Source organism: Calonectris borealis, chromosome 9, assembly GCF_964195595.1.
Source record: "Calonectris borealis chromosome 9, bCalBor7.hap1.2, whole genome shotgun sequence".
In the NCBI taxonomy this organism is placed as follows: domain Eukaryota; kingdom Metazoa; phylum Chordata; class Aves; order Procellariiformes; family Procellariidae; genus Calonectris; species Calonectris borealis.
Window position 1 is genome coordinate 25468617 of NC_134320.1, and position 27055 is coordinate 25495671.

The 27055-nt window shown below is 36.6% G+C and overlaps 1 protein-coding gene across 2 annotated transcripts; it reads left to right on the forward strand.

The window, feature by feature from the left end:
- Positions 1 to 107: 107 nt before the first annotated feature.
- ZBBX (zinc finger B-box domain containing) lies at positions 108 to 25941 on the forward strand. 2 transcript variants are annotated; one of them, XM_075157439.1, is made up of 22 exons: positions 108 to 204; positions 723 to 796; positions 1497 to 1640; positions 3236 to 3305; positions 4052 to 4139; positions 4723 to 4836; positions 6378 to 6471; positions 8588 to 8636; positions 8787 to 8884; positions 14345 to 14512; positions 14985 to 15159; positions 16045 to 16165; positions 16700 to 16836; positions 17072 to 17175; positions 17509 to 17615; positions 18575 to 18606; positions 19912 to 20156; positions 21028 to 21187; positions 21732 to 21887; positions 22853 to 23077; positions 24634 to 24769; positions 25732 to 25937. In XM_075157439.1, the coding sequence occupies exons 5-22, from the start codon at positions 4072 to 4074 to the stop codon at positions 25805 to 25807; spliced, it is 2265 nt and encodes a 754-aa protein (XP_075013540.1). In that variant the 5' UTR covers positions 108 to 204; positions 723 to 796; positions 1497 to 1640; positions 3236 to 3305; positions 4052 to 4071; the 3' UTR covers positions 25808 to 25937. The 2 variants fall into 2 exon arrangements, with proteins under 2 accessions (XP_075013540.1, XP_075013541.1); XM_075157440.1 differs by lacking the exon at positions 14345 to 14512 and having other exon boundaries at positions 110 to 204; positions 25732 to 25941.
- The last annotated feature ends 1114 nt before the right edge of the window (positions 25942 to 27055 follow it).

Consider the following 27055-nt stretch of genomic DNA (forward strand, 5'->3'; position numbering starts at 1 on the left):
CCCTCCCCACATCCCACCCCCACGGCGTCAAATGGACTCTCCTGCTCCCCACGCGGCCCCTTGGCCGGCCCGGCCGCCTGCCGGTGACGCAGCGCGCCGCCGCTGCCATGGGAACGGCGCGCGGCGGCGGCGGTGCGCGTGGGGCGGGCAGCGGCGGCAGCGCTGAGGGGAACGGGACCGGGACCGGGCCGATCCCCCGCGGGGGTGAGCCGAGGGCGGGCCCGCGGCGGCGGCCGGGGGAACGTTTGGTCTGGCGGGAGCCCAAGCCTGTGTCGGGGCGGGAGTGGCGCGGCCTTGGCCCGGCGAGCGCGGCCGGGGGGGGCGGCCCCGCCGTGGGGGGGTTCCCCTCAAGCGCGAAGGCTCCCGCCCGAGAAAGCGCGTCCCTCCCCGGCAGTTGCCGCCCGCCTCGAGGCCGGTGCCGAAAGGGCTGAGGGAATATTTGGCGGCAGGTGCTGGTGCCCCCAGGTGCTGCCTGGGAACGCCCTCCCCCGTAGCCTTACAGTTTGAGTTTGTGCTCGTCCTCCACTCTTTTCTCTTAATCGCCCCCCCTTACGGCTTTCTGGTTTTAGGTTACAGTTCTGGGCAGTTTCCTTCTTCCCTGTCCTTCCTACCTTTCATCGGTAACGAAACAAACAAACAAACAAAAGCCCACTGCTTTGACAGCAGGGTTTTTTAATACCTTTTTTTTGTCTGCCCTTGTGCATTGTTCTGTGTTTTCCTAGAGCTGTTGTCTGGACTGACTGAAATCTGTAAGCCTTGCTTTAGCAGAGACTAGAGTTTTACAGAAGTATTAAAGGCAAGTACTGACTTTTCTCCATTTATTCACCTGTTCTTATCCCCACCTTTTTCTTCATTTGCTCTGCTTACTTCTGGGCAATGCTTCTGCAGGACCTCACAGGGCAATTGCTGTAGCTATATAATGTGGATGGTAAGGCATTTATCTCATATTGGTAACATACTTGGTAATCTATTTCTTTTTTTTTTTGAGTACATTGTATGGAGAGACAGACCGTTCTGGTAGTTTCTTTCGTGTTTGCAGTTAATGAAAATATAGTTGAAATCATAGTTTTTGGTTAAACAGTGAAGATGCACAACTGGTAGAAATAGGTGTTGACTTGTCAGAGTCACTGAGACAATACATCTTTCCAATGTGTGATGAAATTGCTAAGTATGGGAAAATAAGTTAAGGAAAGTATCATTTAGCTGTTTTAATCTGGTTTTCATGATCTTACTTTATGCACGTTGTACGACATTAAACATAGAAATGGATAATTTGTTTAAAAATCAAAAGTGAAGTTTGAAATGGTTGATGTTACAGATACTGGGGCATGGAGAATATGCGTTTATCCCGAGAGACTGAAACTGAGGTGTTAGCACACCTGACTGCTGGATTTAGACTAGCTGTTAGGAGCAGATTTACAAGGCAATCAAAGTTTGTGTGGGTTTTTTTTTTAATGTCACTTTTTTTTCCTTTTTTTTTTTTTTTTACCAATTAGTGAAACGTTAAAGGGCATTCTTTGGAAGGACCAGAAGGCTCAGTTGATATAATTAACAGCAAATGGATGGAGAGCAATGCTAGACAAATCCTTATTTACACTACGAATTCTTCTTCAAAGGAAATAGTTTGGTTTGAATTATTGGTAAGTGGATAGGACTCAGTCTAGCATGAAATCCGTGTTCATGGTTATGGTAATTGGATGTGAGCTATTACATGTATGGTAGCATCCCTTTGGATTATGCGGGTTTATTGATGTGAGAAAGCTGTTGGAATTTAGCCTGCTCTAGTTAAACTCTTGTAGGTTGAATTAAACTGCACCCATCTTCTGCTGTCTTTAAGTTATAAAGCTATCTTTAAATTGATTATGAAGAAATTTGAGATAAGCTGAGATAGAGGGTATATGGGATTTGTGTTCATTTAGCTATGCAGACTTTAAAATTAGATTGACTTAAATTTCATTTAGCAGAAACACCGTTTTTTGTTTTGTTCAGTTGCGCTGTATATCCAGTAACAGCACAGAGGAATCTGCTAGAATGATGAAATTTGAGTCCTAGTGTGTGTAGAAGAGCAGGCAGAAAGGATGTGGGTAATTAATGCTTGATTTATTTATGTTGATACGTTGCTTTACTCTTTGCCTCACTGGAAATTTGTCTTACATATTAGAAAGAGAAAAGGATTCATGGGTAAACAAAAAGCACACAGAAAAAGGGAACTCTAGTCTGTATTTAAATTACAAGTCTGTTTCCAAGTAGGAGTTTGTTTCTGAGGAGTTTGGGTTTGCCACATTAGAACTTGCCTTTGGTGGACTTCCCTGGCAGCCCTGACAGCCCTCTCATGGGTACTTAAGGATGTCTTGCAAGCTAAGGGTGCATATTTCCCCAAATGGTGTATGTTTAACTATGAGTGTTAAGTCTCAGTGTTTAACAGCTGTTCTTATAAGAAATAGAAATATGCTCTAACAGCTATTAAATGAATTTATGTGTTTTCTCCGAACAATTCAGGCTTTTGATCACCTTCTGTCTATCTATATCACCTGTTATCTATAACCTGATGCTTTTTTTTCCCCACCCAGTATTACTGTATTCCCGAAACTTTGTAGATGTTTTTATCTGTGATACTACCGCAACTTTTAAGTTACCTCTTTAAATATTTACTTCCAGTGGAACATGTTAAAGTTTATAAAAAAATATCATTTATATGAGTTAACTACTTTCCCTCCTTGAGCTTGGTAAGCTGGCTTCAGTCATTTACCTCTGTTTTTACTACTAGGTAGTCTTTGGGCTACATCAAAACCAGTGTGTTATCCCTGCCTGTCTAGGTGCGCTAGTCCTGCTAGCACACATTCACCAATGGAAGAACCTTCTTCTATTCAAAGTTAATAGAATCTTGTTTTATCTTAGAATGTGATAAAAGAATAATTGTTTTGAAATGATAAGAAAGAATGGAGCGCTTGGTTTTTCCGGCACAGTAAGAAACATGTTTTGTGCGCTCATCTGACATTTCTGTCAGCGCTAAAATGTCGTTGCTTTTAGGTTCTGTGGCACCAGATATTTTAACTGTTTCTAATGTGCCGTTGACACGCGTTTCTCCTCATGGACAGAGGCATTATTTGGACACATTTTAACTATTAATGGTAATTTTCAGGTTGATGTGCGAACAGGCAGCTGAGCTTTTGCTCTTGAGCTCAGTTATACTTTTGATGTATTTCAAATACTAAGCTTCTCCACATCATTTCAGTTAGGTCCTGCTTTCAGCTGGAATCTGATAGCCAACAGTTGAAGAACAGTTTCCAACCGTCCTGTCAGCTGTAAGTCTCTGGACTATAAGGTTTTTTTTCCTTTTCCGTATGCATCCCAGCAGCACAAGTAAATGTTCAGCTTTGGCACTGTGCTTGAAATTGAGTGTTGGCATGTTTCTTCCAGCAGCCTGCTTAGTCTGTACTGGTTACACTGCAAACATTCTTGCACAGGGAGGGTATGGATGTTAAGCTTCAATTTGGACTCCGTGCTGTATGAACTTGCTTGTTGGAAGAGTATTTTACAACCTGGGGAAAAAAAATTGTCTTTAAAATACCACTGTCTTGAAGTTTTGAGAGTAGGGAATAACTCTGCTCTGTGAGTTATCGTATTCTTTTGTATCAATTTGTATATCACAGAAGACATTTATCTTTTCAAATCGGTTGAGATGGTTTGACTTCATAGCCATTGATACAATTTTCTCCTTCTCAGTGCTTTCTATGGGTCTGGTTCAAGCAAGCTGTGTTTTATTTAATATTAAACTGCTTTCATTGAACTTGAGGGAATTGCCCAAATGAAACAGACAAGTGAATCTTTTTCCTGGTATCATAAATGTAATAAAAAGTTTTTCTTTCAGTTAAATTTAATTTAGAGTTGCTCTAGGATTTTATTGGCACTTCATATAAACAAGTTCTGTGCTCCATTTCTCTCCTTCTATATACTAATATTTTTGGATTTGTAACAAGTTTTTACTGTTTTAATTTCAATTGAATTCAACAGGTTGCTAACTGTAGATCATTGAAATTCTCTTTTTTAGAAGAGATTATACTGAGAATCATGAACATCAATGATTTTGTAATACTCCCAGGCTCAAAAACTGGAACGTCGGTGAGGTTAAAAGCAAAGTAAGTGCATTTTATCTGATTGTGATAGAGAGGTTTTTTCATAATTTTTAATAAGTTTTAATGCAACATTAAGTAGAAGAGCTTATTCGTGTAAGAGCAAGAAGAATCATGATGTGTTTCTTTTCTAGTATTTTCCCTACGCTTTTATCCTTAAGCCTTTCTTTTCTCAGGCTTTAATCTATTGTCTGAGTAAGTTACAGGTCTTATAACTGTATATCTAACATATATACTTTGTAAACAAATAATACTAAAGGATTCACTGGGGTAGTTTAATATAATTAGGCAATAAACCTGTCTGAATACAGACACAATTGTATCAGTTTTATGTTGGCCACTCTAAAGCTTATATTGGAGTAGACATATCACTGTCAGTGTACCCCTCTGTAATGAGAGATTCTTGGGTCCAAGGAGTTTGCACCTGACCTAAATTTTCCAGAACTGTTTTCAGTCTTGCTAGGAGATAGAAGGGTGATGTGTCTTTAATGACAAATTTTTCAACTTTTTTTTCTTGCTGCTTTAAACTTCTTCAGGTACCTTACTGTCTTTCATGTAATTTCTAATGAATATTTTACTACTTCTCCAGAACTGTCAGAGAATTGCAGTTGGAGAAAGTGCAGTTAGAAACAGAAAACAAAGAGATGGAGAAGAAATTACGACAACTACAGTCAGACATGAGCAGAGAAAAAGAAGAGAGAAAGTAAGTTAAATTTCTATTTCTAAAAAAGGAATCCAATGAGATGCTCCCTCCAAACCTCCCCCTGTCCCAGATGGGGTCTCTTGCAAAGTTTGGAATTCACAAGTGTTCAGTCTCCCCTCCCCAATCTTTCTTCCCAATGATAAACTTGCTATCCTATGACTTTCTTATTTTTAAACTCCCATGTGAAAATTTGTTGTTGTTGTTGTTGTTAGAAGTAAACAAACAAATCCTTCCTTCAGAGGCAGAGATCCCTTTTGCTCATTTATTTCTTCTGCTCCCTTTTCCCCTGTCTGACTGGATTTGTCACCTTCGTTTTAAAGCAGGAGACAGAAAGTAGTTTCTCTTGCACTATTTCAGTCTTATTTCTGATGAGGATACTGTTCTTCATACTGCTTTGATCCTGTTTTGCATGCATCTGTGTAGCTTCTCAGAAAGTCATTTTCTGTATGATGGAAAGATGGCTTGGAAAGTAAGCATAATGTAATGAAGCAAGTGCTAGGGTGGAAGTTTAAATCTTAGCTCTGTTACTGGCTCACTCTGAATGTTAGCAAATCTCTGCAACATCTGCTTCCATTTCTTTGTACTTCTGCCTGACATTTTTTGTCACTGGAGATACAAGTGCGTTGGATACCTTAGTGCCGTAGTCTTGGTAATGCCAAGGGCCTGCCGTTTGCTCTGTAAACTTTTGCTTGAGCTGCCAAGGCAGTGTTTTCCAGATACTGTGTGGCACTTTTTTCCCTATATTGTGCTCATGCAGTTGTTCTTGTATTGTTCTCATGGCCTTGTACCTGCAAACCCTGATAGTGTTGTTATGGTGAGTTCAAATGACAGGAATCATTGGCATTTGCACCACTGGTGGGAAGATCATCCCTCTTCCCTCCTACGTGTTTTCCTTACCCCTTGTTTTGTATGCTTTAGTCTGTTTTGCACTATGGTTTTCTGTAAAACAAAGTAGATCAGTCATTTGCATACTTGCTAAACACGATGCAGTAGTGTATTATGCAGTGTGCTAAAGCTGAAAATCACTGTTTAATCTCCCTTAGTCTTAAATTCTTCCCCACTATCTACCACGTCCGTCATACTAGTCAATATCTAAACTGATATTCACTGAAATCTCAATTTTAGGTATGTGTTCCTGGCTTACTAAAAGATGCTGCATTTTAGCTGTGCTGGCTGAATGCCCTAGAGTAAATTGGGACAATGAAGACTTATCTGAAGTGTACTTCTCTTACATTTTTATTCTTTTAAAACCAACCTTAGAGAATTGATGGGATTTTCTTACGTTTAAAAACTTAGACCAATTTGGTCTAAAAATAAGTACTTTCTTATACATTTGGTGTTTTTACTACTATTAAAGTAGATGTGAAGCAGGTTTCAATGGAAGGGAGGTGTTTGTGTTTCGGGGAATTGATGATCCTATAGACAAGCACTTTATTTTTGTGATGCTCTGTTCTTATTTAAAAACCTGAAGGAAAACCTTTATGCTGCTTTTGCTTACAGAAGATGTAATTTGTAAGTTCTTTCTTGCTCTTGGTTCATAGGAAATCAAGTGTTTATCACTGGAAATCTGGACAGGCAAGACCAATGACCATCCAAGCCCGAGTTTTGTCACAAAGCAAAGAAAACAATAATAAGGTAGTAAGCTATATTTGCAGGTAAAGCTATTTAAAACAAAACAAGATTTAGAACATTTATACCACAGAACATGGGAATTTTAAAGACTGTAAAAATAAAAAGTCAAGCACCTTCGTAGTAAAATTTCTGATTTTTTATTTTTGTATGCCAAGCTTATGTTTTCCTTTGAGCTGGACGAACATCAAGTTCTGTTTCGTGATGTGTGGTTTTTTAATTGCAGTAGATAGCAAAATATCATTCCTTCTACAGATTTAATATTGTAAGAGTCTAATTTGGTAGTGATGGAAGTCTTCAGGAGCCTGTCTTTCAAATTCATTAGGCCTTGTCTAATGTCCGTTATGAATCTGAAATACAAGGCTTCACGTGAAGTTTTGAATACAAGTTCTCTATCTTCATAGGTAAAAGCTATGAAAAAGGCACACCACATTAAAAAATACTACAGTTAAAGTTTTTTGTTTAGCTCAGTGACTGCATAATGGTATCTGCATTCATAGTAGAACTCCCATATGGCTCTGTGGTTCATTCTCTTTATTTTTTTTTTTTTCCCTCCACTTCTGTATTTCCTATAATCTTTCTTATGATGCTTCTGGATTTCTTCCAGCAAGTACAGAAGGAGACTGAGAACCCAACTTGCCACTTGGTCCACAGTAGCTGGGAAAGTCCTACGTTCATCCTCTGAGGACTAATGCAAGTTGGTCAAGTGTGGGTTAAACAGATCTTTGAAGCATTCTCTTGGACAAGGACTGGACTCAGTCCATTCTCTTGGACTGAGACTGAATGCTTCAGTGTTTTAAAATGTGGGTTAGGTTTATCAATTGACTCTTGTTCTATGACATCCTTGCTCAGACCTAAAAGGAGGGATGTAGAACTTTCCTGCTAAGTCATTGAAAAATTTGTTTTCTTTTTAATATGTACACAATGGGGTATTTTCCCCTTGTTTCTTTTTGGAAATGACTAGGGCAAATTTGCTCAAACTCTCAAAAAATATTAAGGATAAGGCAGACATACGGGAACGGTAAAAGTTGGTCAAATTTGTAAGTAGTTGAAGACTGGACCTTGTAGGGAGTGTTATCGCTTCCGACTGTAATAACCTAGTCTTAATATTTCATTCTCTGGTGAAATAAATTCATCATTTTAATAGCTTAGGCTCTTGTCCTTGAGGCTTTATACATCATGGAAACAAGCATTAGGTGTATCCATCATCAAATAATGTTCACGAGTGCTGTTAAAATACCAATTGCGATAATGGAGCTGATGTTCTTTACTTGTTCCATGAATTAGTATGAAAAAACTGTAGGGGATCCCCAAATCCAAACTATTTCAACTTAGAGATAGTTCCTCTTTCCTTTAGCAGACATTGATGTGTCTGGAGAGGCAAGCAAATTGGACATAAAAGAAGTTTTCTCATACGATTTTTTTTTCTGGAAGCCATGCTACGTATGCTGTGTTGAAATGAGAGCTGTTAATTAAGAGAGACCATTTAAAACTGGCTGAAATAAAGCTTATATCAGTCTGAAGAGAAAAACACACAATGACAACTTCAGACTAAGCTGTCGCAATTGCTATTTGAAGTCTTTTGAAGCAGCAGCAGTTTGGTGTGAAGGTCTTCTCAGCCAACACACTCAATTCCAATGAAATTGCCTACTTGCCTGGGAGTAGAAGAGAGAGTCAGAATGAAAAGATTTTCTTTAACCCACATCTTTCTCTTTCCCCTTCTCTGAGACAAGTAACTCAGAGCTGTTATTACTTCAAAGACTTCAGATTTAGGTTGTGATGGCTAAGGAGAAGATGCATGGGGCAGAAGTCACTATGGTTATGAAAGTTCTGCAGGTCCACGCTTGTGGAAGACACTTGCTATGTACCTGGCTGGGCAAACAAGGACAAATCATTTCATGAATGGGGAGGGAAATTGGTCACAGACTTAACAGCTGTCATGAACAGTACATGGAGTTTTCTCTTTAAATACGTGCTTAGCTGTTTTCCTAGTAACAGTAACATTTTAATTCTATAAAAGTTATGCTTTTATTCATTTTCATTCGCACCTTAGGTTTCTTTTTAATATTCATACTCCAGTACCTTAGTTTTTATATATATATGTAAATATTCTTCCATATAGGTTTCTTCTGGAAAAGTGAAGTTGCAAATACTCAAAGAACAAATTCAAGGTAAAGACATCTTTGTTAACTAAATAAAACCTCACAAACTTCTGCTAGAGTATCTGGTTCTTGGAGGTTGCTGCAATTAAGCAATAAAGAAATCAGAGACTGGAGTACCGGATTTGGGTTTTTGGTGTTTTTCTTTTTTTTTCCCCGCAGAGCCAGTGAAAGAACCACTTAAGCATGAAATGGCTCATGAAAAATCTGAAGTGAAGGGGATAGCATGTGGACTATATGAAATTAAGAGTGCACTGCTGGTAAGTAAATGGTTTAAAGATTACTCTATAGCAACAGAATATAATGTGTATATATAGTAGCTTTGTGGCAGTATCTAGACATATATTATATAGTATAATATGTTGTAAAATGAATTACCTTGGGTTTGTCCAGGCTATAAGCTGTGTGTGGTTTGCACAGACAAGCTATCTGACCTGGAATTCACTTCCAGGTTCCTTCATGAAGAGACCTATATATGGAAATACATATGTGCATGCCTAAAACACAGGTATCGGTCTAAATATTACATTAGTTTTCTGTATGTTAGCTTTTCTGTACAATGCAGTTGTATTATGGTAGTCTATGGATGTTGTCATACTAGCTGCCTCCGCTCCTTCCGTAAAAAGGAATCATTTTGATGGCAGCATTGCTACTTTGAAATGATGAAGTCAAGGAGCTCATTTGAACTTTTAGCCTTAGCTTTTCTGGTGAATTGAAGATTTTTAATACCTTATTTTTGCAGTTTGTTCTGCTCGGAAAAATATGACTTCCCTAAGATGGTCAGCTGGAGGTACCATATTGACTATTAAGTGTGCAGCAACTTAAAAAGAGGAAAAAATTACTCACATATTTGAGATTAATTTGATCCTACTTTATTTAAATATCTAATCTTGCTGGAATTGAAATTAAAGTAACAGGTTTTTTTCACCTGTTTCCCAAAATATATTGTTTATGTCCACTTTAATTCTAGGATTTCTTGCTGTGATAAGTACTTAGTGCACATAAGATGAAGGCAGGTTTTATATGCTGATCTCTCTGAATGGCAAGGAAACAGATTAAATGATTCTGTTATCAGAACTGTTATCAGTGCTTTAACAGGGAGTTTCTTTAGGCTGAATTTTATTAATTTGCCCAGGATGTGAATGTAACTGAAGAAGACTGAACACTACCATATGATGTATTGTTGCAGGCAAATAGGGCAAAATTGAGTGGGCCGGGAATATTTTGTCATTTTAAATACTTTGATAAGCACCAGGGCACATTCTTAATTCTGGCTGCTTTCTGAGATGGTACTTGCTGGCTGCGTTAGAGTGGAAATTAGTATGAGGTGATTTGTATTTACTATAGAGATTTTGCCTTTTAGCAAGTATAAATAGGAAACCTAGCCTCCAAAATATGATGTAGCCCCATACTATTCGATTTTTGAAGTAACTTGTGCAAACAGAGTAGTTCCATTGTTGAATAAGAAAATAACATTTTAATTCTAAGAAAGTAGCACCCTTTTTTTTTTAATTCTAAAAAAGTAGCATCTCTCTTAGAATTCCCCCCTCTGCCCCGTAATACATGCCACGACGTATTTGTACTGCTTTTACGGCAAATTAAAGCCATTGGAGCTGCTAACACTCAAAACAAAAGGAACAGATATTTTATTTGTGTGTGTGTTTTTAATGGTTTTCCTTAAGAAAAAAATACTTGTGGATTTTAAATTTCTGTTAAGATTACCTGGCATCAAAGCCACTGGGATTTTGCTTCCTTCAATTTTTTTTTTTTTAAATTTTATTTTCCCCTTCATGTCATTAATGCTCACCGAAGAACTAATACCCTGTCTGTGTAGTAAAGCTGAACATCCCCAGCAGCGCAAAGGGTGTGTTTTTCCTGCGAGCTTTCGATGTGCAAGCCCATCTGCGCTGCCAATCCCTATTCTTGTACGAGCCGGTACCTAGTTTTGCCGAAGCTGCTATGGCGAAGCTGTTGAGAACTCTCTGCAATCGGCTGAGCCGCAGAACGGCCTCGGCAGCGTTCGCTGCCTCTCCTCGGCGTCTGTTGGTGCGAGGCGAGGGGCGGCCTCTCCCCGGCTGTGCCCGGGCTGCGGGGCCGGGACGCGCCGCGCTGCCAGGCGGCGCTGCGCCCCACGGGACGGCCCCGCCCCCGGCCCCGGCCCTTTCTTGTGCCTGGATGGATTTTATGGTTATGCGCACCTCATGGAAAACCGAGTTAAATTGAACCAGTGGTAGTGTTACGTGGCTGGAAATATGTAACAAATTGCTGGGTTAGGAGATTTTTACATAGGCTCTTTGAAATATTGTTATTGGTATATTGTTTGAGACTTTTCCAAATTGTTGGATGTCAAGCATTTTAGAAAAAAAAAAAATTGTAAGTACTAAAAGTGGCCAAAGGTGTGATTGTTCATTCATCAAGGCAATTATATACCCTTACAAGATATTTAACAGGCTATGTTACTGGTAATTTAAATATAGTTATACATGAGCTTGAAACTCTGAATTCCTGCTTATAATTATTTCTGTTCTGTCAGATGCCACTTTCAGCATTCCTGATTCTTTCGTACTTGGATTCTGCTCACAAAGGAATAAGCTGATGAAAGTAAAATGTTATATAGTACAGTGGAGACTTAAGTTGTGTGTAGTTTTATTATTTAGCTCAGTAATATTCAGTTTCTAACATACAACTTTATGTCGCATATCTGTTACGAAACAATAAAAATTTTATAATTTTATAATTAGGGTAGTAGGGATTCCTCCTAGAATTATTGTGTAACACTTAATTGTAACAAACAAGTTTCTCATGTGTTATATTTGATTGCATTTCATAATTGAGTTGTAACAACTCTTTTTTTGGGCTAAATTGTACATGCATTTTGGATTTTATCTTTTGGACAAAACCACTGTTTTTGTTCTCCTAAGGTTATTCCAAATTTGATTTTGATAAGTGCCATGATTTGCTGTTTTTTTAATACCTTTTCAAATATATATTGTTATGCTTGTTTTCATTTTCTTTCATTCCTAAGTTAATGATAACTGTTTTATAGCTGGACTTAATGAATCAAAGAGAAGCCATGTCAGGAACTTTTAATGAAAAAAAATGTTTGGATTCATGTCATTGTTATGATTACAAAGAATCAAAGTTAGTTTATCATGAAACTGCAAGCTAACATAAATATAGAAAATGAAGATAGGGCCTTGATTAAGTGTAAGTTCATTTAACTATTTCAGTTCTACCTGAGTTGAGGTTTTCCTGAAGGCAAATTTTACTTTTTGATCATGTCACTGGATATGTCATTCTGTTATCCCACTAAAATTTATTTGATTATCTCATTCCTTCTTCCCAGAAATATAATCCTTTTAGTACTGTAGTAAATTGTCAAAGCTGTTGGTCTGATAAATACATCTTTGTCAAAATGATCCTTGCTTATAGTATGTTAGTAGAAAGATTACATCATTTGATGGAAAAACTTCAGGTGAGAATTTAAGGCAGTTACAGAAAGATAACACCATCCTGTGAGTAATGAAAAGCCAGCAATAAATTATCTTTTTGGGATGATGTGTTATCCTGAGTTACGCAGTCGATATAAAAGTTTTTCCATGAGCTGTTTTGCATCGATATAAAAATATTCCACTACACACATCTAAATGCAGACTGTTTAGGATTTTTTTTTTAATAGACTGTAGCAGATCTTTTAAACCTAGAACTGAAAACTGGGTGGTAACAATAGTAAGATAACAATGATAAATCTTGACATTTGTAATGCATTCTCTTTGAGAGAGAGAGAGAGATATTTTTAAAGGGATAAGCCACTTATCCCATTTTTCGTGGTAAACAAACCGGATTGAGATGTTGGAATTTATTGTGGGGATTAAAGGCCATACAGCAGTTCATTGGAAGAATACAAAGATTTAAACTGAGAATCATGGAGTGCTGTGATCACTTCATCTGCATCAGGAGAATTCCACCTTAAGTTGTCTTGATTCTCCCCCCCCCTTTTACTTGGCTTCTTCCTTATTCTACTCTGAAACTAATTAGAAACCTCCTCTATTAATAAAGGGAGCTAACAAAAGGGTGCAGAGAGAGATGCCTATGTTGGTTAGGCATCAAAGTAGGAGAAAATTAGCATCGGAGTTCAGCTACTGGGAAGTTTAATATGAGGCCAAAACAAATAAGCTTTGCAAGTATTCTCTAAAATCAGTTTTGCAATTCTTGCTTAAGTATCTTGAAGCAATTGAGCAAAATCTCAATGAAGATGTTGATGTTGTTTATACAAATAACACAGCAGGGTGAGCCTTTCAATTATCGATCTGCTATTATGTACCGTGTGTCAGAGTACCAGAAGGAACCATACATAATGCAACTATGCTTGCTCAAAGAGAGCAGATGTATGAAGCTACATCACTAAAATTATCTCCTTCAAAGGAATGTGACTTCTACTGAGTTCTACTGTAATGTTAAGGTTATTTTGTTCATGTGGTGAAAAAGAAATCAACACAATCTTCAGCTATGTACTTTGAATGCATGTGCCATAGGAAACAGAATGAGCCGAGGAGAAGGGCAATTATAGAAATTCCCGTCTTTCTCTTTAAGTATATGCTTCTGTGATCTCTGTGTGTGTTAGCAACATGTTGGCGATGTTGGAGAAAAAAGAATTGCTATCAATTATGGATGATTATGGACTATTAGGTTTGAGGAAAAAGACAAAGCACGCATGTTCATACAGTAAACTTTGAACCTTATTCATCCTGCATTGCAGTATAAGAATTGGAGGAAGACTGCAAAAGGAAAAAAAGTAACCATTGTTTGAAGTGGTTAGTCTGTGCATACTCACTGGCACGTCACAAGTACCATTTAATGTGCAACCAGCAACTGCAAAGTCGCTTGGTCGATTATAGTGTAGAGTAGGTGGAAAGGAGGAGATGTGAGTACATTCTAGTTTTGCAATGGCTGCTTGACATATTTGACTCTGATTAAATTTTCTGCCCGTACCTTTACTGCTCTTGTGTTTTCGTGGTAAGAATGTGTTCCTTGCTTGAGGATTTTGTAGACAAAGGATCTTTCCTTCTGGTCTCTGTGCATTGGGAGGGGACATAGGGAAAGGATGAACATAAAATATCTTTTGTTTTTGCTTGATAATCATTCAAGAGTTGACAATCAAAACCTTCATATTACATTTCCACAGTAATTTTCTTTATTCTAATGAAGGTTGCAAATCAGTGAAGTCCCAGCATGAGTAAAACTGTTATTCTCCTTCTGTAGCTATTTTCAGTCAAACTCATTGGGTTCTTTATAGTTTGGACTTTCCTGAACTATTTTTTGTGTGTGAATGGGTATTCCAGTTAGTTCCTTAAATGAACATTTTCCTCTTGTTGACCTCTACAGATGTGCTTCTGTGTACTGAAAAGCTTCAGTAAGCAGAACTTCATTAAAAAAGTACATAGGGTCATAAATTTATTTAAATTATATGTGCTGCATAAAATGCCTCACTTAGTCTGTCCTGTGTAGTACCTAATGGAATATTCAGATTATTGAATTTTTGCTCACACATTTGCACACTATTGATTATTGAAATTATTATGTGCTTATGTCACCATCACTCTTTAATGTCACCATCACTCTTCAATGTGTGGTTACCTACCTGCTTTTAATATGCTCTTTGGTGGAATGTTTGAGTATGTTTATAATAAATAAATGATTTCATAATATGTCATTAACAGACAGAAGCCGATATGCATGTTGGAAAATTGGAGGTCATTGATCACTTCATCAAGGAAGTAAATCTGAATGAATCGAAAATTAATCATGAGCAGAAGAAAGTAAATAGCAAGCATCAGGTCACATCAGACAAGTTTTCATCTCTCCTAGCATCAGTAGGCAGTGCTGAGGTAGTGTACAGTTTGGAAAAAAAAAATTCTTTTTGTTTAGGATATCTTAGGTAGAGTGGCCTTAGGTTTTTTGGCAGTGTGCCAAGTGAGGGATCAGGCTCTCAGACTTGCACAGCCCATTGATCCCTATTCATGTCTGTCAACATAATATCCATCCTATACATAGGAGGCGGGCTACTGCTTTCTGCCTACTAAAAGCATTTAAGTTAAATGGTTTTTTTTGTGTGCTTATAGAAACTTTTGTGGTTTTTTTTTTTTTTATTTTGCTTTTGATAGAACATTGCAATTTAGTTGTGAGCAAGACCACAAAAAAATTGAGTGATCTTGATTATCAGGGTAGCTAGACTAAGCCCAGAAAACAGGGTGCTGCGTTTCCATAGCTGATACTAAAAATGCTGTTCCTATTGTATGTAACTGGGGAGAAGACTATCATCAGAAGTGCTGTATTAATTATGTTGTGGCATTGGTTTAGGAACTGTCCTCAGAATCAACCTGTACAGGCCTTGAATATCAGGACAAAGGATTATTACTAAATGGTATATTTAATGAGGAGGAATCTGCAAAGTCTTTTCAGGAAGCTTTGTTTCAATGGAGAAAAGGTAATCATGATCACAGAGAACAACTGTGTGCCAGTGAGATCCTATCAGGTATGATTTTTTCTGTTTTAATTGCATTTTAAAAACATTAGGAGCCATTTTGCTGAGTTAGCAGATTTTCGATTATTGAAGGTAGATTTCTGTTAGAATAATAAATGTTTCTTCTTAAGTTTTCTCTCTATGTTCCTTTATAAATTAACAAAAACTCTGAAGTTTTTTTTTTTAATAACGTGCAGATTAGTGTTTACCCCAATTCTTGTAAAGAACTGTGGTATTGGCCAGATTATTTAGCTTGTGTCCCTGTACTTTTCTATGGCATTGTTTCTCATGTGAGACTTTAATATGAACTGTAATGCTCAAGCATAAAGTCGCAGAGAGCAGGAATTTACATGGCTCAGGATTTCGTATGGTGTATCAAAGTACATTTTCTGCTTGTCTTCCACAGGCTTTTAATATTTCTTTGTCCCAGTGAAAAGATGCAATCAGTTGAAGTATGCATGGAAAAATATGAAAAAAACCTCTAGTCTTATTGGATTTGAGCAAGCTAGTCTCTTTCCTCTAGTCCATGGATGGTGTTAGTTCTTTGTGTATTTTTGTACAAAAAATATTATACTGATTTCTTTTTTTTCTTTTCTTCTTTCCTGTGATATGGTGGGATTTTTATCTGTGGTGTCATGGATTTCTCCCCCCCGCCCCCAATGTGGTAATCTTCCTTTATGTGGAGAACTGTAATAAATGAGTTTTTACTGGCTACCCCCACTACTGACTGTGTTGTATAAATATGATACTACTGGCCATTTAGATTTTGGAATTATACAAAGACTTAGCTAGGCATAGACTACTAATGTGACATTCATTCAAAAGTAATGTAGTTAAATAGCAAGTTTATAAATCTGAATAGCTGTATACATTTTTTTTTTTAAATAATTCTAATAGAATCTGTGGGAATTTGTGAGGTACAGACCAATCTTACTGTTATGAAGGAACCTTTCCAAATTGAATTCAAGAAGGATGGCCTGAGCTACATGGAGAAACTCTTGCTTAAGAAATACAGAAGGTATTGTTGAAGTTGCTGGTACTAATGAAAGAAGTAGAAATACTTAATAACATTAATAAAAATCCCATTAGAACTTTTTAAATATTAGATATATTATCAAGAGTTAAGGTGACTGTGTACAGGGTACTTTATGTTAATAAAATAACCATTATAACCAGACTCGATGACTTAATATGTCAGAATTACTGCAGAGGTAGTATTTGGAGGGATTCTCTTTGCTATCAATTTATTGTAGAATTTGAAAACTCGTAATGATACTTGGTTGCTTGATTTTGGGGCATTTGCTACAAAAGTTTATTATAGAGAAAAGGAAGTACAATCTTCAGGATACTTTTATAAGCATTAGTGTGTTTTGTTAGTCCCTGAGGTGTAAGGTCATCTTAATGAAATTAGGAAGAGTTGCTGCTTGTCAGCAGCAGTTAATACTGCTGCAGTAAGTAGTGTGGTGTTTTGTTTTTTGTTTTTTTTTTTTAATGACTGTGATATTATAAAAAAATGATGACTTTTTGAGATTGATTTGTTTTCCTTTTTTAGAACTGCTGTTGATCAAATTTCTGGTAGTTGCATTAAAGATTTAAGGCCTGTGCAAACACTGAGTATACATCAGGCTGTGATTGGAGGAGGGGGAGAAGGAGATGATGATGATGGTGATGATGTCGATGACTTAACAGGTGTAATAGATTTCTGTTTATTGAATCTAACTATTAAATACCTTTTCTTGGGATTTTTTTTTTTTTTGCTGTGATTGCTGAACAGTTACTTTCTTTAAGCAGAAACTGCTTAAGTATGTAACAATAACGAAAGGAGAAATTTATGGTACTTCATAATAAATAAAAAGTTTACATTTTTATAAGTGTATCTTGAACAGGAAAAAATGAAATGCATCAAATTAATTATATTTCGTAGCTGAAGAGGTGAAGAGATATTGGACATCTGTTTTTAGAGAGGAAGTACCCGACACTATTTCTGAAAATGCAGAGTCCTCTTTGAAAATTGAGTTCCTTGATGATGTAAGTATGTAATAAAGGACTTAATGAATCTTCACAGTGATCTAAAATGATTTGTTTAAATGTTGATCTGTTAAATATTGAAAGTAGCAATAGTTAAATAATTTCTAACTAAAAAAAAAAATATTGGTGCATTGTTTATCTTTTCTATAGAAATGTGGAAAATTTATCTTTCCAAGGGTTCCCTGTAATTTTTTCCTATTGTATCCAGGGAGCCTCACTATATAGAAATTACACAAAAATAAAATCTGCAGGCTTTTAATCACTGGAGTTAATGTTTTTTGGAATTTTAATCTATTGCTGAATATGGTTTTTTTGGTTTTGTTTTTTAATTAGTCTTGTGGCAAGGACTTGGAAGAATCATCTAACTTTTTGGTGATGGAAGCTGGGCCTATGGGAATGAATAAGCAAGGAAAAACTGAACCACTCAAGCAGTGTGGAAGGTATTAGAAATGCAGAAATTATTTGGAAGAGAAAAGGGAATAATGCTGTGTTCTGATTTAGTTGCATTCTGAAGAAACAGGTGCTTTTATTTGCAGACAGTCGTAGTTCATATGAAAGGGGAGAATCCTTGATTGTAAATTGTTTTAAGGCATGGTTACGATATATGTCTTCTCATTCTTGGCGCAAGACATAGACTGTGCCAGTATCACGACACTTAGTTACTGCTTTCTTTTCCTTTCCATTTCTTCCAAGATCCTGTCTGTGATTGCTGTTTTTTGTCCTTAAAAATTTTCATTTGAATGACCTAATGATTTGATGACTGGTTTGTAAGGCAGTCTAAGAACAGTTTGGCAGTTAACGGGCATATGACACATTTACCATTAAAGTTAGTGAATAGTAAGTTTGTGTCTTCGACTTTGTCAGTGAGCCACCAAGGTATATTAATTGCCTGTAACTAGAGAGGCATCACTTTGAAATGTCTTTATTTTGTTTGTTTGATTACTCCAATATGTTAAACCATGTAAGATACATTTCTTTATATGTGATGTCCTGAATTACAGGCAGAATTTCTCTTTTGTATGCTCTTATCTCAGTAGGAGCAGGGACTAGCATACAGACAAGTCGGTAATTGGTCAGTGTTGTGTTCTTTTAAGATACCCTCACTCAACTAATCTTGTAATTCCAGGCGAAACTAAGAGTCCTAATAATTAATGATACATGTGCAATTCTTCTGATCTCCCAAAATGTATTTATGATGAGATGTGGTCTGGTTTTGTTATGTTGTATTCTTCTGGTCTTTCCTCCTTCCTCTGTTTCAAAGTGGTTCAGCAGTTGCAGATCAGAAGGACACAGTACCAGGCCTTTTGCCAAGAGAAACTGTAGGCATAATGAGAAAATCATCTTGTCATTTAACTTCCACAGTTGACACTCAATATTTTTTACCTTTTCCTCTTGACAGAAATCCCGTTTCTTCTAAAGAAATTTCTCAAGGTAAATTTTGAAAGTTATTTGTACAATATACATAAGTGTATACAGTTTTAGAATTCTCATATAGGATGTGGTAGTCAACTACAATGGTTGTCCGAAGAAAATAATTAAAGATCGTTAAATTATGTACCATCCCTTGTGCTATGCAGGTCCCTTGACCACAATTTGATGGGCAGTGCAAGCTATTTTGAAATGATTGGCATCCGCTGTGACAGTAATCTCACAGCTGTGAGTTCATGTTTGAGGAAGAGACTGCCCCAATATGAGTTGTATACTGAAAAGAAACCCATTATAAAGCAGATGAAGTGATCTTGCAAATCTCTTAGTTTATCTGTACTGTATTATATTTAATGTATGGCACGTGTCCTTTTTATGTAGAAAAACGCTTTTATATAGATAGGTTGAGAAACGGTATAAATGATTACCTGTTCTGCATGAAAGATCATAATTTGTGTATACGTATTCCAGTGCCTGTTGCATGTCAGTGAAATCACCATGAAAGTTTGGCAGCTTTATTTTTGGCACTCTTAAGGGGTCCCAAAGATCTTACTCTGTGTCCTAAAACTATGTAAAATATATACTGTCACTTTTTTGATATTAAGAAGTAAGTTGGAATGTAAGGGTACTTAATTTCTTATTCTTGCAAGTACCAAACAATTGCTCCAGCACTTCAGAACCTAGCACTTGTTCCCTTTGTGCTTAGTTCAAGAAACTGCTTATTTAAATCTTCAAATGTGAAAAAGCAAACAAGAGCTGACTAATGAGATGTAATTGATGTGCTTTGGGCACAGGATAAAAAATAAAATAGCTATGTCTGGTATAAACAAAGGAAAACAGCTTGCAGAATCATTCACAGCCCGATAGTATGCATTTCAAACCATTGTACTACTTTTAAGGAAATTTTATGAAGTTGCTACTATTGCAGGTCTTACGCTGGCACTAGTTAGATTATAACATTCTAAATGTAAAAAATTACATTAGCATGAAGAAGTAGTTGGAAATGTTTTAAGACCGTTATCAAGATCTAATGTTTTCATAGACAATGATGTACAGGAACATATGCATTAGATATGGAACTGGTAGTTCCATAGTCTAGTCCATGTATGTTGGCATCTCTGGATATCAGGCAGGAAGCTAATGAAAGTTAACTGTTCTTATTTGTAATTTTATGGCTTAGGGATAACTTCAATGGAGGTTTCGTATTTTAAGTTCATGAAGAAAATATCGTAGACTTGCAGGTTATAATTTGTAATAATTTCCATAAAAAAAAAAATCCTATTTTCATGATTTTTTTTTGTACTCTTGTAGAAAAAATGGTTGTCTGCAGTCTTGAAAGAAATGCATTGCAAATGGAGAGTGTTAAACTAAAGACTAAGAGAAGGTCACTTAGCTCCTGTAAACTACCCGAGAAGATTTCTAACCCTAGTGAACTAATGAGTGACAAATATCTCCTTGAGACACAACTGCAGAAAACCAATGAAGATTCACGAGAACTGGACAGTGTCTGCAATAGCCAGAGTTTGGCTTTGCCTGTAGTTACAAAGTCTTCAGTGGTAAAATATTTTATCTTTGATTGCTAAAATAGATGAACTATGTTGCTTAACCTACTTTCCCAGTTTAGCATGAGGCAACATACCATGTTGCTGAATTAGTTGAGATAGTGATAGTTGTATGTTTACCACGAAATATTCTACCACTTTTTCCCATTCTCCTCTGGACAATCTCCCCCTTTCTCCCCCAAGCAATCAAGAGTATAGTTTTAATCAGAGGATTGTCACTGCCTACCATATTTCATCTGTAGGGGATGAAGGCCTCTGTACTTTCCAGTTTGTATTGTCAGTCTTTTCTTCTTTTCTTAATGTTCAAAAAAAGCAAAGGAAAGAACAGACTGATCTCAGACAAAAAAAAAAAAAAGGTGTGTTGAGGGAGAAGGCAGCTTTTCCGTGTTGTTATCAAGGTCACTTCACCTCTTGGTTGAATGCCAAAAATTTTAGATACTCTTATCTAATCTCAATTATTCAAATGTTCTTTTGCTGAATATCAAATTGAAAGCCAAAAATCATGGAGGAGGTCAGGACATTAGATTTGGAGTCATTGTTATGACAATAACAATATTACAGTATTACTTTAGTTGATGTACACAAAGGTAAGTGAAAACAAACAAAGAAAAACTGCTTTTCATGTCCACATTCAATCAGTGGAAGAATAGACTCAAATTCTCACAACATTAGCAATGGAAGTTGATAGGATTTTAAAGCATATACCATGCGAAACCATCATCCTTATGAGTATCTGTTTCACCAGGCTATCAGAATCATTCCAAATTTTATGAAATAAGCATTTTATTAATATAAACTTGCAAGGGCAACTTATGAAGTTTCCTGTTTCTTTTTCTATCTCTAATAGCTTTGTGTTTTATTCAAGTTACAGGATGTAGCCAAAAGACAGAAATCTGTTTCTACACGGTATTGGGGACTTGAAGGTTTCTTCGTTGTAGGTGCAAACCCTAAACAAGTAATGCTTGAAGCACATTCTTCACCGTGTGCTGACTCTAGCCCTATGGACAGTAGTATCCCATTTCCAGGTAATGGCCTATGAATAAAATCCTCAAACAATATACATATTTATCACTGTTGCTGTAAGACATCCTTCTCTTCATGTAACTTGGATCTAGCTTACTTTTAGAAGTCACTTTGGGGTAACAGTCATGCCAACACACACAGCTGGTACTGTGGAAGGGTAAAATAAACTTACTACCTTGAAGTAAATTACATCAATATAGTGTCATAGATTTATATGCTTCTTTATATCCCCTGAGAATTTGGTTCCAGTAGGAATTTCTGCTTTTCTTTGTGCATAATATACATCACAAAAAAATGCTTTTAATGGTGTATATGAAACATGTGAAATGATTGATGAACATGAATATTAATTCCATCAAGTATATCACATGAATTTAAGCTTGTTAGTGTGTTATATATGATTTTCTTTTTTACATTTACATGTGTAGAAAATTTGTTGCATGACTTCTTTAAATCACACACATTAAATGCAGCAAAAATAGTAACAGTAAATGCATATTAACACAAAACCTGCAAATAATTTCCTCTAGTACTTTTTAATTTCAGGAGATGGAAAATGGGTTACTGAAAGGAGCTTGAGTGAATACGCTGATGACTCTGTAGTTCAAGGTGTCTTAGAAGGTCAATTGAATAGACTTTCAGGTGGTTTGGAGACTCAAAACAGAATTTCTCCCCTGATGGTAGTGTGGAGGTCATACCCAGGTAAGGATAGCAACAGCTTTGAGGTCCTACTTTAACAGGTTAATTTTCTTATGTAAAAAGTAGAAGTGCTGTCTGTGATGATTCTGTTGAATTTAGGTCATTTTTATATCTTCATCTATGTATTTGTATTTTGGGTATAATGGCTTATATACACGACATTGTTTTCATAAGATTGGGCTTTTGAGTTAAAAATTATCTCTTTCCAGCTGTCACTAATAGTTCTTTTTATTGTGCTTAGTTTCTGCTCCTGCCTCTACCCCATTACTCCCCTCTTAGCTTGAATATTTTTTTAATAAACTGTCTAGAACAAGATTATGTATTACTGTGTGTTTTGCAGCATGTAGTACAATATGGTTTTGATCTCGTAAGAGATTTCTTCATGCTACTGAAATAAGTCTTATTACATGCAGTTATGCATTACTTGTTTCATACAGTTCATCTGCACTTTTTAGTTACTTTTCTCAATTTCAACTGTCTCCATCTCAAGGAATGTAGCTTACATTATTTCTCTCATCTTAAGCAACCAGATTGGCATTTTAATTTTAAAAACACTGTGTGCGGAAATTGAAACTGTCAATTTTGAATCCCAGAAAAATATTTGAAAGTGTCTATATTTTATTCATATTGCCTTAAATTAAAAAAAGACAGAACAAAAGTTTTAAGCTTTCTACACACATTCTCAGTTTCTCCCCTCACCCCAAATTTGTGCCATTGTACGTAATATTTAAATCAAATATTTTTTTTTTTCTGAAAGATAGCCCTGAAGTATTAGGTGCTACTTCCTAATATAATTGTAAACTCTTTATTAACGTTTATTAATTCACAGTCTGAAGCAAAATTAATAATCTGTTCAGGTCAATTCATAATTTTAACTACAATCAATGTCATTAATGAGCTAAGATAAAATTCTCTTTATGTGTAAAATCTTGAATTATTAGAAGTTGTGACCTTTTCTGTTATTTCAGGGAATGATTCTAGAAGACCTTGGTCGACAAATATGCTACACTGTAAACTGACTGGAAATTGTCCAACAAACACACAGAGTTCACCTGTGCAGATGTTTAGAGCTGATACTGAGATATCAAAACACAAGTGCCTTGATGTAACCGAACAGGATGAGTATTTTTGGGAATATGTTGCTGACCAAGAAGCCCTACTTACTCTGGAAAGAGAATTACAAAGTTACACAGGTAAGTGGCAATACTGCTTTTTTTTCCTCATGCTTACAAGTAACGTAATGAAAACAATTAGCTATTTCATTTGCCTTCTCGGATCTGACTGATTTTGATGCAGAAATCTACTATACCATTTGATGATGCAAGAATCTTTTGTGCTTGAACAGTGATTTATTTCCATTTGATCATACTATATGCTACCCTTAATTTAGTAGAAGCAAACTGTTTCACACAACTTTAAGTTTTTTATCCCTTGCATTTTGTTGAAAAAAAACCTGCAGGATGCTAGGTATTATTTCAGATCATAAATTTCTTTTAAATAGGTATCCTTTCCTTGGATATTTAATAATGAACACCCCAGGTGTGGTTAGAAGCTAGAACTGGTGTGATGCAAGGGTAGCAAGAAGGGGAAGAGGTGGACAGGAAATTTTATAAATCTATCCTGACGAGAACTGCCATTATTAAGGCACAATAGACATGGTATTACCTCTCGTTTTGGGTTTGACTCAACACCCTTTCCTCTGCTTTTTTGAGGGTGGGGGAGGTGGCAGGTGAGTAAGATCAGTTGGTTATGGTTGAACGGAATGAGTGAGTTCTGGTTTTGTTCTTTGAATACAGGGAAAAAAAAAGATCGGCATGCTTCTGTTCCATCTCAGTGAGGAGATAGGTCAAGTGCCTAAGGCACTTTGTGCCATAAGCAGCCTTGATGGACTGCATCTCTTAGGCTGTAACATGGTCCCTTCCTTCTGAGTTGCTGTGGTGCTTTTATATTGGCAGGTCCTGGCTATGATGCAACTTCAGTAAACAAAAGTAGTCTGGATTCCAGAGTGTTGTACCTTTTAAAATGTTTTTACCTTAGGTTATGCTGTATTTTTTCACACAGCTCTTCTCTGAGGCTTCCAAATACCACATTCCAGGACGGCTGTCCTTCCGTTTTTGATATGTACTCATCAGAGCGCATGTATTTGGAAGAGTTGCCCTTGTTAATGCTTGAGGAATGAAGATCCGTGCTGAATATGCTCAGAGGAGAATAGGGAGGGAAGCTATTGCTAAACTGTCCCATTCTTTCTCTCCCTCTTTGTTCCTCTTTCTTGGAATACTTTTCATTATTTAGAAGTTCATAGCTGAGACTTACGGCTAGCTGGGAAAATAGTAACATACTTGCATGCGTGTTGTATAAGAAGCATCGACTGTGACCCCAGTTGATCATCTTTTTGTATTGGTGGATGTGGGATATATCCTGTTACTCCATTTTAAATATGTACTACCATTAGTGAGCTACCCGAGTTCTACACTTGCTACTGTTTTTTGAGGTCACATAGGTATTAGTGGGCCCTATATATAAGGTTTCATATTGTACTGGCATAAACATCTTAGAAGTAAACCCTCTCCATTACTTCTAATGATATAGGAACCATATAATAAAAAGTCATAATTTATTTGAGGGCTTGTAGTGACATCCTTCATCAGCTAGAGTTGTTTTGAGACTTTTAATGGCAAGTTTTTGTTGGTACTGTGAAATTCTTTAAAATTGATGGCTTAGATACTGGAAATGACCTAAAATATTTCAGGTCCTGAAAAACGTTACAGCTTAACTTCTGAGGATGTAACCTCCTCCAGCAGACACTCAGAAAAGATATGTGGAAATACTACAGATTTCCATAAAAACCCGGAGCTAAAAGACCACAGCAGAGTTGATACTCTCAGGTAAGTTAAACTTAGTGCGTATGTTTTTATGATATTGTAAAATGCTCAATATGCCAAACATCTTGCCAAAACCAAAATAAAAACAGTCTTGACTTTCCGATTGTTCTTTACATGCTGATTACAAATGTCAGCATGACCTATTTTGCATCTTGGTGTTCTAAACCAGTACTCTCAGACAGCTCAGATTAAGAATTAAGTGATGTATTTTGTTGTTGAGACTCCAAATTACAAATTTTGGGATTATTTTTTTTTTAATGCATTAGCTTTTGTTAGTACACAGCACTGAGATTTATAAAGTATGTCTATTACAAATCACCTAGATTCTTTGGTTGAAACGTATCTTCAAAAAGAGCAGTTTGAGCAGGTGAGCCAATAACATTTAACTCGCCATAGTCTATGATATATCTGTTATATTGCCTTGGAGACTAAGGAGATGACTGGAAACAAGGAAGCTCCCCAAATTTCTCTCTGTCATTGGTTTCTTATTATGATTGTGTAACTCGTAAGGGTAAGTGAGACACTGTGAGGTTAACTACATGCTATGTGAATAGAGCTGATACAGAGATTTGTGGTTGGTTGGGGTTTTTTTTTGAATGTTCATAATATTAAAATTGCAGGTCAGTAGAAAACGAAACAATGTTTGCAAATAGTGCAGATAATATAAATGAGACCCATTTTCCTAGCTTACCTGTTCTAGGATGTGGGATTTCTCTATTAAGGCACAATAGTGACAATGTTATTTATCTCCTACTTGTTTAAGAGGTGAAAATGTATGTGACAAAAACTGAGGGGAAAAAATGAATATAGTAGCTTGTAATGTATGTACACTTGCAAAATATACAGCAACAGCTATTTTCATGCCTTTTAGTTCCACATATGTGAACATATGTCACTAGGGCTTAAAGCAGAGTAGCTTGAGGAATTTGAGCTGCTGAAAATCACTGTGGTATGTTTCTTTTAAGGGGCTGGGATGAAAGCCAAATGGATGATGAGGAAGAAATTCTGGAGGATAAGCAACAGGTTCTTGCATTACAGTGAACATGCAATTTCTATCTTTGCCTGTCATATAAAACCAAGAAGCAGACGAAGAGGTGTCTTGAGTGCTGCTCAAGATACTATTTATTAAGGATTATTTTGTAAAACTGTCAATAAAAATTCTTTAAAATCCCTTGGTTTTGGCTTTTTTATTAATTTGAAGAAGTAACAGAATAAAAGAAAACTGGTCTTGTGCTATTATTTTTTAGGATTTTTTATTCCTTAATTTTTACTCAATTTACGGTTCCTTGCCCGCAGATTGAATTTTGTCTCCAAATGCAGTTTTACATTGCCAAGCTGAGAGGTAATGTGCAAGAGAGTATTAATGGAGTGTTCTTAAATTGGGGGTCTCAATATGGCCAAGTTTATATGGCGAGATGCATAGTAGAAAGTGCAGTAGGTCTAGTATACTTTACTACTCATCATATATTTTACCACTAAGGGACTTTCGCCTTGCAGAATAGAAATGAACAGTTTTAGATAGTATATTTTACTTTTTCTGCTATACTCCTTTCTTCGTAATTTCCGCAGGTAGCCTATACTAGCAGTAAACTTGGTGCTCTCTGCTCGGCAGCAATGGGAAGTCAGTTCTCTTTCTGCCCTGTACTACTTTCACTGTCCGGTATGCCAGTTCAGAGTGGTCTATGTTCAGCACACCAAATTCATCTGTACTGTAGATTGCTATCCTACAGGCCTTTTAAGATTAAGAGAACAAAGAGGAAATACAGTTAAAAGATGATCTTGGGTGGTTTTGATTTTAATTTCTCTATCTGATCATGACAAGGCCTCAGCTGTACTCTTGAACTTGCTGCATCTGTGTTGTATAAAAAGATTTCTTCTTCCTCCTCTTCTCCCCTTCCCAGTTAATGTAAGGTTAAATGTAATTAATATAACTTCAGTAAAAGGACACTTGGCTGTTACATGCCAACATGGTGCTTTAATGTAAAGAGGGTCTGGTGGCTTTCTGCTCTCTTTTTGAGGAGATGCTTAATTGTATGCAGTAGTTGAGTAGTTTTCTATGGATGTGGTAGGAAGTTATGGTTTTGAAATTATCTGACTGGTGTCTTTTGGTAACATCTTTAGGATTCTTAGGCACAGCAGCATGCTTCAGCTTTTTTTGAAGTTTTTTTCCTTCATTGTGTTCTGTTTGAATGTGGTGGACACTTTTTCCCTTCTTTTATTAGTTTCCTCCACTGTGGTTTTTAAGACGCTTTTCAAAGCATCTTAACTCCGCGCCCTCCCCCGCCCCGA

What these genes read in the sequence shown, in the direction of transcription:
- ZBBX (XM_075157439.1), top strand. Translation starts at nt 4,072, where the DNA reads ATGAACATCAATGATTTTGTAATACTCCCAGGCTCAAAAACTGGAACG. An exon ending in ACTCAAAGAACAAATTCAAG is followed by an intron (nt 8,637 to 8,786) that starts GTAAAGACATCT and finishes TTTTCCCCGCAG; the next exon opens with AGCCAGTGAAAGAACCACTT. An exon ending in AAATTGAGTTCCTTGATGAT is followed by an intron (nt 17,176 to 17,508) that starts GTAAGTATGTAA and finishes TTTTTTAATTAG; the next exon opens with TCTTGTGGCAAGGACTTGGA.